Raw genomic sequence first — 10538 nt, 5'->3', positions numbered from 1 at the left:
GTATAATTAATTTTGATGACTATTCGACTGCTTCGTCTATATTTCTCATGTATTATTTAAGAATATTTACTCAATCTCTGTTATTTATAAACATTCTCTTTTCTTTATATTTTTGATAAGTTAAGGACTTGCATTTTTACAACAATTGGCAATTTTTTACAATTTTATGGAACACACTTTTTTTAGTGAATTTTATAAAATTTAACAAACACGCCTCTGCAATTAATATGATAAAATGATGATAAATAAAAACCCTGAATTTTTTTCCCATCAACATAAACTTCCTTGCGTGGCACCTCTTAGATTCTGCGATGAAAAGAACCATATTTGGCTGAATCGGCCCGGGCAAATGATTTGAAATTGTAGTACCATGGCGTCTCCACTGGTGGCGCGCGCTACGTATTCTAACAAGAAGGTCAAGAAATAAGAGCACTTGTTGCACTTGTAGAAATTCGACGCAGATTTTGATCGACGTTAATCGAGACCATCGTTGAAGGTAATGACAACGTGTGCTGAAAATTAAAGAAATGCATTGTTTTACTTTTAATTTCATCCGATTGCCAAGTCTTAAATCCTCGCCTCGGTCGAAAACGAGCTCAGCCAAAATTTTTCGGCCGCGATCCCAGTAAAAAAACCGCCATGATTAATCTTTTCCCACGGCCGACCACTGCGGAGCCCCTGGCCGGGTCAGAGGACCAGAGGCCCAGACCGGGTAATCGGGGGCATTGGGCCCGAGCCCGGTGGGCTGCGGCAGTCGCGGCACCCGAGACGAGCCGCGGAAAAGATCGCGAAGCGTGGCCTCGAGGACCGCGGCAATGGCGCGCGGGCTGCGAACTTTTCCCCCCTCAATTTGGGCTTGCTCGCCACTGGAATCGTGATCACTTGGCAGATTAGCTCAGAAAGGGTCCCAGCGAAGCTGAGGGGTGTGCCCAAAGGGCCCCCGTCCTCGGGCCCGGTGGCGCTGTTTCGATTAAAATGGAATATTTTTCATGGTGTGAAAGGGTTGCCGGCCGCCATTTTGAACTCAAAATGCAGTTTGCTTCCGGCTGGATATTGCAGTTATTTCTTGCAAAAAAAGTCATTTGAAACGTAAATATTGCGATAAATTGAAAAAAAAAATGCAAAATCGGGTGCTTCGTTTTTTTGCAAACTGAGCAAATTCAATATTTGAGCACCACTTGCTTTTCGACTGTCTTCGGCACCTCGACCCTCGCCATTTTTATGTTTTGCAACTCTTTTAACCTCCTTCCCACATATAATTACCCTTAAGCCAGCTCACTCTCCACGTTAAGCAAAGTTACCTCACACTTTTATTTCAAAGCCATCTTCCTAAATTTTCACTAATATTTACCTGAGTAAAACCCATCTTACTGTCAATTCCTCCTATTAAATACACAATTCAATTAGATTAATCTCTAATTAAATGTTAAAATTAGATGTAATAAATGTATTTTCTTGTGTTTTTTACAGCCAGTCTCACCATGGATGAATGCCATCTTAAAAATGAGCGTCCCATCGACTTCTTTGTGCCAATCTTAGCTCGCTTGTTTGCGGAAAAAGGGCAGGAAGTAGAAGAAGGCCAAGAGGCTCGCAGACTCGCCAGGCTTGAAAGGCTATTGCACAACAGGCGCCTTGTTACAATCATGGCTGATTGGAATGATTTCCACATTGCCTATGAACCTGCTCGTAAGTCAGTTTGTTTTTGTTAAAAAAAATTATGCAAATTTTATTTATTTTTCGCAGCTGATGGCAATAGTGTTGAACTGAAGGAGCAGGTTTTGCACCTGATGGAAAACTGCTCAAAATTAATCGTTCATCGCGGCCCCCCTGAAGCAGTTCACTCCATGGACACTTTGCCCAACATGATCAAAGAAGTCCTTCGTCAGGGTCAGGAAATATGCGAGCGGATGGCGGTCACCATCCTGTCGCACATGAACGCAGAATTCAGACTTGTCGACGGTAACAGAGCTTTCTCTATTCCATTTATTTATCTTAAAACCGTGTTGATCAATATTGCAGACCACCACACCTGGCCAAACATGATCAGGACAAATTTGGCCAATAGATTCCCCGAATACTTGGCCCCATTAGTGCCTGCTGCGCCGACCGTTGTGATTGCGGCTCCACAGCCAAACCCTGCTGCCACGAGCGAGTTCTACATTAAGAACGTGCGCAACCTCGGTGATCTGGTGCAGAAAATCATTCAGCACTTTGTTTTCCAAGAAGTTGACAAAATGAACACACTGCTGAATAAGGAACAGATCGTCGTCCTCCTGGCGTTATGGAACAATCGCAGGGTCGGACGAAAGCCCATTCGTAAGGAACTTTATATTATTCATTACAATTTACCTCGGAGGCGGCACTTGAAGCACTCGAGCTTAGGCGTGATTATTATTATTAGGAATAGACTTTTTATTTGTGCCCTCAATAATGAGAGAGCAGCTGTAGGTCGATTGAGGTAATTGGCCTGAAAGCAACCACTGTCAATTCACACACAGCTTGAGCTCTAATTTTATTTGTGTTTTAGGAGGGCACAGTAAGGCTGATTTGAAAGACGAGATTCTCAGGCTCTTGATGGGCTGCTCAAGAATCGTCTTACACCGCCCTCGCCCAAATGACGGCGACAAAATGGACGAGTTGCCTGCAGACCTCAGGTCAGCCTTAGGTTCACTCGAGGTAATGGGTCCAAGATCGGCCACAGCGGTACTCTACTACATGAACGCAGAATTTGATGTAGATGCTGGTAAAAGTAATTGTTTAATTTATCAATTTGTTTTGCAATATTATTTATTATTTCAGACAAAAAGGACTTGCGAAGGATTGTCCTGGAGAATCTGACATTGAGGTTCCCGCAGGTCAGACCAGCCACGGCTACCAATCCTTCTGTGGAGGTTGCCCAGGCTCCCACCAACCAAGAGGAGGCCCAAGCGCCGCCGGCTGCGGCTGCCAATCCTCCAGTGCAGGTTGCCCAGGCTAATCCAGACACCACCAACCACGAGGAGGCAGACGACCAAGTTTGAACTTTTTTTTACCATCTTCCTATCTCGTCGACAGAAGTTCAATTTTTTTTTTGCTTTTGAGCCACTCTTAATTTGTAAGAAAACTCCCCTGCCATTTCTCTTTTGTTTGAATTTTCCTCAATCTCTCCATATTGCAATCATTTAAGTTTGAATCAATTGTTTAAAATTGTAGAAAATGAAGGATGTGTAATTTTTAAAATAAATTTTAGAATTAATATTTCACCTTCTTTCAGTGACATTGTCTTAAATCCATGCTGAGGCTTATGCTGCCGACTCTTACACTCGTAGCAGCTTTCAGCTGACCACTATATTTGAGAAAGTCATTTTGTAGCTTTTACATGTAAATTAAAAAAATAAGTCAAATATGTAAAACAAAAACTAGTTCTACAATTTGTATAATTCTTCGAAACTTTCATGAAATATTAGTTCACCACACGAATGAGATATAAAAACACATCTCCACCAACTAGAGAAATAATATGAAAATTGTAATTCAATGACATTTTGTTTGCTTTGTCTTGTTAATTGTGAAAAAGACGGGGGCCCTTTGCTCTTCGTTCTGCTTCTCCGCGCACGTTTTGATCCTCGGCGGTTTGTTGTAAGTGAATTGTATTAATTTTTCATTTTATTAAGTTTTGAATTTGAATGTAAATGGAACAATTGCCACAACTGCAAGAAGTGGCACCCGAGCAGCAACGGAGCTTTTCCTGTTTCTGCCTTTTCTGTGAGTTGCGGCGCGTCACGCCTCCTTCCCGCGTTTCGCTTTGAACGAAACAAAACAAAATAGCATCGCTCATAAACAAGATCGACAGCTTTCGGACAATTTTGCTCCTGATTTTCGACCGGCTGTGACCGCATCGGCACAAAGTGCTTTTGTATTTTCATTAAAGTAAAATTCAAGAGTCATTTTGGGCCATCCAGTCGCGACTCGCGAGCACCAGTCCAAACAACCCTTAGGCTGACCCTCAATTGGAGCTGGCGGAGGGTGAGCGTACCATCACCATGGCAGGGACCCTGTCTGGTGCTACACCTGTGGCAAAAGGGTGGGTTCGTCGGCGCGCTCGTCCAGAGACCACTTCGAGCAACCAACTGCTGCGCAAGTGTCTGGGAAACATTTTTGAGCAGGACTTGGTCGAGGATCGGACCACCAGGTCCCGACCTCTGTAAGGTGGTCAAAATGTGTTTCTTGAGAGTAAAGCTGATCAAATCTGGTGCAGAATTTGTGCAAGGCGTGCCACAAAATGGTGCTGAGCATTGACGAGGTGGCGAGGCAGCTCAACCGAAGGAGCAGGAGGTCATCGGCAAGTTAAAAGACCGAGGCCGAGTGCTGCCGGTCACCAAGGGCAAGAGTGGCAAAATTTCCAGGAGGCGGTATGGAGGTAAAATAAATCTAAATATTAAGTGATGCGTTTTTTTGTTTTAGAAATTTCATAAGCAGGCGGAGGAAGGGGGTTGTCCAGAGGTTGTTGCGGAGAAAACGATTGAGCCATTGCACCAAAGAAGTCAAGGGGTTGCCCGCCCAAAAAGGCGTACACCCTAGCAGCCAGAAGGGATATGGACTCCGACCATTGACTCCGACACTGTAATTTATTTGTCTTTGAAGAGGGTCATTTGTAAAACTTTTTATTCTTGAATGTGGAAAGAGATTTAAACATTAATGTTAAAGATAAAGATGGTAATTTAAATCTGCAATCAATTATTATTAATTGCATTTATAATTCTTTTAATTTATTTTTACAAAATAATAGTACAAATTTTATCAAAATCAGTAAATCACACCCCTAAAAACTTTGGACCAGGGTTTGTCAAAGGTTCATCACAGAAGTTAGTCCTGAATCCAAATAAAATAAGGTGAAAACTACAAATATTCTGCTTCTGAGCAGCAAAATCAAACTCCCCACTTCAGTTGAAATGGCACAAAATGCCTAAGGGTGGAAGTTGTTCTCTTTGTCATTCAGTGATAAGAAAATCTGCCAATGTCCTCCTTAAGACTTTATATTCTGGTGTTATTAACAAAGTTTTGCAGTTGATGAAGCGGTTGGAGGAAATTCACGGTGAATAAAAGAAGGGTGAGGTGAGGAGAAGCAAATCGTTGTCCGGGTTGCCTCCAACGAGGAGGCCATGGGCTGCAACAACAGTGACCTTGACTCTGATCCCTCTCAGGCCGAAAGGGCTGAACCTCCGGCCAAGAAATCAAGAGTGGGTCTTTTAGAGAATAAAATTGATTAAATCAAATAATTTTAAAATTGAAGGCCCATGTCATTGAAGTGGCAAGCAAGAGGGCAGGAGGCCCACTCAAGAAGAGGGGCAGACCCCGAGACAGCGATTTGGGCGTTGACGGTACACATCAAGGAGGAGGTTTTGTTTCTTCAACTAATTTTTATTGAAATAATTCTGGTTTTGATCAGGATGAGGTTGAGGAGCCGTCAGCTCTGCTGAAATGCTCGGCCTGCGAATTGAAATTCACAGAGATCCAGAAACTGATCAACACCAGAAAGAGGTTCATCCGCCGGAAGAGTGAGACGAAGAGAGCGCGTAAGCATTTTTGTTTTGTTTTAAATTTCGAAAGTTTTCATTTAGAAACCTTTGGTTCAAATTGTACGAAATGAAGACTCGCCAAGTGCGCCCTCGGACTAACCAGTGCGACAACTGCCCCAAGAATATTATGAAACCGGAGCACAACAAGCCGGAGCACTTGGCTCAGCATGGCCAAAACGGCAAGTTGTAATTTGATTCGAGAAATGAAATTAATGATTGGTTTCAGGGCTATCTGTGCCAAACGTGCGGCAAAGGGTTCGCGAGTGCGCGCAACCTGGAGATGCTGGTGTGGAATAATTATTTTATTCCTCTCTTAATTTGTTTGTTTTGACTGTGGCTGTGTCATCGGAGAACTTCATTGTTTTTTTTTTTATTATTATTATTCAATTAATTTTCGGCTTACAATTAAATTCATTTTTTAAGGGCTTTCTTTTTAATTATTCTTTTTTAATTTCTGGCCATTGATTTAAGTTGAATTCTCACGAAAACTCTGCTGCCAGTTCTCCCTTGTTTGATTTTGCGTCATTTTCTCTACGTTGGCATTATTTCAATTTTAATTAATTGTGTAAAATTGTAGAGTATAGAAGATGAGTGTCATTATTAAAATAAATTAATGTGCCACAAATAATGAGGAAAAAAAAAATTTTAAATTTGAAAATTGGCTCCAAAGTCTGCTAGTCCAGAGATTGAGAGAGTTTTCAGTTTAAAAACTTGTTGAAATTATTAGCAGCATTAAATTAGGAAATTTTCAAACTTTATAACCTTTTCTTTAAGTGACATTTTCCTAAATTCTTGCAGAGGCAAAGCCAAAATGGTGTTTAATTTGCTGAAACTGCAGTGCTTGGAGCCCAAATGATATATTATTCGACTTGGATTTACTTTCTGCTGCCAAAATTGTGCCAAGGGTTGTAGTTGTAGTTTTTCACGAACAATTTGCCCGATTTGCCTGAGGGAATAATTTTCAGCAAGGTCCTCATTATAGCACCATTTGACGTTGATCTTGATCATAAGAATAACGTTACAAGGTCATGCAATGCTGATGCCCTTAAATTGACCAACATAACAAAGTGAAAAAAATTGGTCTTCCCGTCTTCTCTCGTGGATTTGGGTCAATACTTTCTATCATTATCTCGTTTACATAATTCTGAAGGGTCGATTGTAACATCAAAATGAACATTATTGATACATATTTGGCGCTAAATTGAGGATTGTTGAAAAGGATCGGTTGGTAGCACTGTTTCTTGGCCGTGCAGGAAGGAATGGCCGTGCGCCGTGCTTGCCTCAAGAACTAAACAAACTCATTTCGCACTTCATTGTTTTACTGTTCATCTGTTGTGATGCGACATCACGGATCTGGAGGAGAATTATCTCGCGTCTTAAGAGCTTCCCAGTCATTCCTGTAATATCCGGAACAAAAGGGGCGTGCCGTCGACAAGGGCACATCTCAAAAACCGGCGCCGCCGTCCTCGCAAAAAGGCTCGTCCGGATAAAGTTGATCTCGGAAATTTTGTTCACAAGCTGCGAAGGTGATTTTGTGAAAAAGTCTTCTGCACGATGAAACACATCATCTTTTTATCTTTCTCTGATTGTGAGGCATGGTTCCGCACCCGTATTATTTTTATTATTATTTTTTTGCTGGTGAGATTCAGAGTTCCGATTTTATATACATACGAAGAGAAATTTTACTCCGGAATTTTACTGCATATTTCAATTTCATGTCAATTTATTTTCCAACAGCAATAAATTTGCTAAGGCAATCATACAAAATTTTACATGCTTTTTAAATAATTTGCGAAAATTGAGCAAATATTTACAATTTATCGCTTTAATGTTTTTCCCCCAACGGGCTAATTTATGTAATTTATTTTTGTTCACAGAGTTCTTGGTCCACGCATCATTTTACTGCTGGAAATCATGGTATTTTGGAAAATACTCTAATGGCCAAGAATATTGAGAGGATGCCGCAGAGATTTCCTGAGATGCACTTTAATTAAGCTGGACAGTGCCAATTGGCCGCTCTGCTGGCAGAAGTGGTGAGGCACCAACAGCGATTTTGATGTAAACATTTACAAGAATAATGAAACTGAGCAGGTGATTTATTATGATTTGAAATATTTAGCGTATTTAAAGTAAAAAAAAACCAACTTTAAGGAATGAGGTCTTCTGAAATTAATTTTAACACTTAATTTGCGTGTCCAACAATTTGATCAGCTTACGAGAAAGTTCAATTCAATAAAAAGTTATGCAATTGTTTTATAGAATGAAGAAAGACCTTTGATTATGTCATTTAATTTCAGCTCAGTAGAGTACGAGGCCTTTGGTTGCTGCTGCAGTTCCCTTTTGAACTTGTCCTTTTTCCACCACGAGTTGCTTGACCACCTGACCAAGGACATATATTCATCCGCTGACCTGGCCCTCAATGTGCAGAACCGTACCTCGCCCTCTTGAGCTTTCGGAAAAACCCTGAGTAGGAACAAAAGGTTGTGAGTGTCCAAAGTCATCATGTCGTTAAGTTCTTTTATATTCAAACTCCAAAGGTGCTGCAGGATTTTGGCGTCCTCTGCAGCCCCTCTCTTGATAGCCTAATGCCCAACGAGACCCTGGAGGAGTCCAGCAACCTGTACTCTTTCTGGCTTTGAGCTCACTGTGCAGACCTGAGCCACCTTATTCGGGAGTTTCTGGACAGCAGGCACCCGAGGAATGGATGACGCCCCACCATTCCGTAGGGACTGGAATCAAAGTTAAAAGTATGTAATTCCATGTCAGTGTTTCTCGTCTTTTAATTTCGAGTCGGCCTCTCCTCCGCAGTTGTGCAGGACTTTGTTTGGCTGTGACGCTGTCTCATTCACTTTCTGTACCACGGGTTGAGAGAGCATCACATGTTGATGAGCAGATGAAACAAATCAACCACCAGCAGGTCCACCAGGTGCTTGTGGACCCTGCTGAGGCCAGCATTGGATCATTCTTACTGCTGTCCAGTGCGCTCTACTTTCAGCCTCCTTCAGCAGTCGCGACGCACCTCTTCAGTTTCTCGAGGTGTCGCCAGTCGCCACATATGTGGTTTCAGAAGTCAAATTGGTGCTTAAACAATTATATTCAAAATACCTTTGCCTCGTTTGTGCGCAGAGGTTCCGTCTGGACAAGCAGGCGCCGAGCGGCTACTGACTGTTCCTGCACGAGCGCGGCACCAACAAGCGGCGCCATCCTCCTCTGGTCCGACCTGACTGACGCCAAGCGCCACGAGTACGACGCCAGGGCGGCCAAACTGGAACGCCTGCAAGACGTGATCAGGGACGCATCGGCCTGGGTCGGTCGCCGACCCAGGAAGGCTCCGAAGCCCCGACCGAAAAGACCCAAAAGCAAGAAGCCCGGAAGGCCTGCCAAGAAAAAGGTGGAAGCGGCGCCACCTGCATCAGGGTCCGACATCAACTGCCTCCGCCTTAGGAACAGCACCCTGCCCAAGAGACCCGTCACCATCTGCAAGCCAGAGGTAAGGAACAAAAAGCATTCAATTTAAATAAAATTTTCCTTTCTCAACTAAAAGGAATAGAGGCACCGCACGGAGCCCTGATTTAGAACTGGAGGTCACTTGCCGCCGACCTTCGACGGCCTCTGACCCTGGTGAAAGCCACCCTTTGGCCGTCTCCGTGGCCAAAAAAGAGAGTGTGACCTGAGCTGCAGCAAGGAGGCGTTGCTGCCCTTCCGAGGCCCTGTGCCCGGCGACGTCCTCTTCAACCCTTTCTAGGCCACCTTCGGCTGCCTCAAGTGGAGGCAGTCCTTGGCCATCACCCTCGAGATGCAGAGCTACAAAACCGCCCACCAACTTGCACCCCTGGCAATCGAGGACGCCGACACAGGTGCAAAAAATAATTTACTTAAAAAAAAAATGCAATTCTACCATGAAAGATGCTCCTGAGAGGTTTTTCGCCAGGGTCAAATTTACCTATGAAAGGATTTTTCTAATTGTTGCACTTAAATGAAATGAATTTTATGGTTTTCTAACGAAAATCCAATTTTCCCAGATTGAATAAGGCTTTGCTTTAGAATTTTAGCTGGAAGAAAGGTTATTTTAATCAAATATAATTTGCTTTTCTCAAACTATTTATTTGGCATGATAATATTGAACTCAAAATAACTATTCTCCAATTTGTTTTCCTAAAATGCTAAATCAACTCAAGTAAATAACAATTCTTAACCATTTTCATTAATAATTGAACCTTTTTTTATGCAAGTGAGAGCATTAGTTTCTATTAAATATGAAATAAAAAGAGCAATCTTTCAAAGGAGCAATCTTTTCAGATTGTTGAGCTGACAAAGAAAACCTATAACCTGAATGTTTGAAAGAAATTTCTCCAGTATCAAATTTGACAGAACAATTGTTTTCCATCTTTTATTACTAATTAATCTTGCTTTCCACAAACTAGAATTGAGTGATTTGACTGAGGTAGAGGAGGAGTGCGGCAGCAGCAGCAGCATTGATTTGCCTCCGATCAACAAAATCGCTCCGTACCTAAGTCAGCAATCCCAGGTGTCTTCACAACGTCTTTAATCGTATGCAGACGTTTTATTTAAAATTTTTTTGATCAGACCAGAAATTTTTTTAAACCTTGATAATTTATGGACTTTCCATGAAACGACATAGATTTTTCAAGAAACGTCTTTAATTGTTTTCAGAAGTTTTATTTAAAAAATTTTAAATTAGACCAGAAATTTTTTTATACCTTGATAATTTTAGGACTTTCCATGAAACGACATTGAATTTTCAAGCAACGTCTTTAATTGTTTTCAGACGTTTTATTTAAAAATTTTTAAATTAGACCAGAAATTTTTTTAAACCTTGATAATTTTAGGACTTTCCATGAAACGACATTGAATTTTCAAGCAACGTCTTTAATTGTTGCAGACGTTTTATTTAAAAATTGTTAAATTAGACCAGAAATTTTTTTATACCTTGATAATTTTAGGACTTTCCATGAAACG

The 10538-nt window shown here is 41.7% G+C and overlaps 1 protein-coding gene and 2 long non-coding RNA genes across 10 annotated transcripts; all 3 read left to right on the top strand.

The window, feature by feature from the left end:
- Positions 1–360: 360 nt before the first annotated feature.
- On the top strand, positions 361–3361 carry LOC132198193 (uncharacterized). Its single transcript, XM_059622068.1, has 6 exons — positions 361–496; positions 1471–1686; positions 1744–1959; positions 2020–2316; positions 2528–2743; positions 2800–3361. Exons 2-6 carry the CDS (start codon positions 1482–1484, stop codon positions 3018–3020), a joined length of 1155 nt encoding a protein of 384 aa, XP_059478051.1. The 5' UTR covers positions 361–496; positions 1471–1481; the 3' UTR covers positions 3021–3361.
- Positions 3362–3825: 464 nt separating this feature from the next.
- LOC132197958 (uncharacterized) lies at positions 3826–5738 on the top strand. 3 transcript variants are annotated; one of them, XR_009441922.1, is made up of 7 exons: positions 3826–4188; positions 4238–4391; positions 4444–4602; positions 5047–5219; positions 5273–5378; positions 5429–5555; positions 5632–5738. It is a non-coding gene; the product is annotated as an uncharacterized LOC132197958 (long non-coding RNA). The 3 variants fall into 3 exon arrangements; XR_009441923.1 differs by having other exon boundaries at positions 3826–4183; positions 4238–4602; XR_009441921.1 differs by having other exon boundaries at positions 4238–4602.
- A 45-nt stretch (positions 5739–5783) lies between these two features.
- On the top strand, positions 5784–10162 carry LOC132197959 (uncharacterized). 6 transcript variants are annotated; one of them, XR_009441926.1, is made up of 8 exons: positions 5790–7084; positions 7436–7649; positions 7856–8038; positions 8096–8305; positions 8367–8594; positions 8685–9048; positions 9103–9415; positions 9983–10162. It is a non-coding gene; the product is annotated as an uncharacterized LOC132197959 (long non-coding RNA). The 6 variants fall into 6 exon arrangements; XR_009441929.1 differs by having other exon boundaries at positions 5784–5844; positions 8367–9048; XR_009441928.1 differs by having other exon boundaries at positions 8105–8305; positions 8367–9048.
- Positions 10163–10538: the final 376 nt, after the last annotated feature.

The sequence above is a fragment of the Neocloeon triangulifer genome, unplaced genomic scaffold (genome assembly GCF_031216515.1).
Source record: "Neocloeon triangulifer isolate White Clay Creek 2 clone unplaced genomic scaffold, ASM3121651v1 ptg000012l, whole genome shotgun sequence".
In the NCBI taxonomy this organism is placed as follows: domain Eukaryota; kingdom Metazoa; phylum Arthropoda; class Insecta; order Ephemeroptera; family Baetidae; genus Neocloeon; species Neocloeon triangulifer.
Note: the sequence above shows the minus strand (reverse complement) of the source record. Positions and strands in the feature narration are given on the sequence as shown.

What these genes read in the sequence shown, in the direction of transcription:
- LOC132198193 (XM_059622068.1), top strand. Translation starts at nt 1,482, where the DNA reads ATGGATGAATGCCATCTTAAAAATGAGCGTCCCATCGACTTCTTTGTG. An exon ending in AGAATTCAGACTTGTCGACG is followed by an intron (nt 1,960 to 2,019) that starts GTAACAGAGCTT and finishes TCAATATTGCAG; the next exon opens with ACCACCACACCTGGCCAAAC. An exon ending in AGAATTTGATGTAGATGCTG is followed by an intron (nt 2,744 to 2,799) that starts GTAAAAGTAATT and finishes TTATTATTTCAG; the next exon opens with ACAAAAAGGACTTGCGAAGG.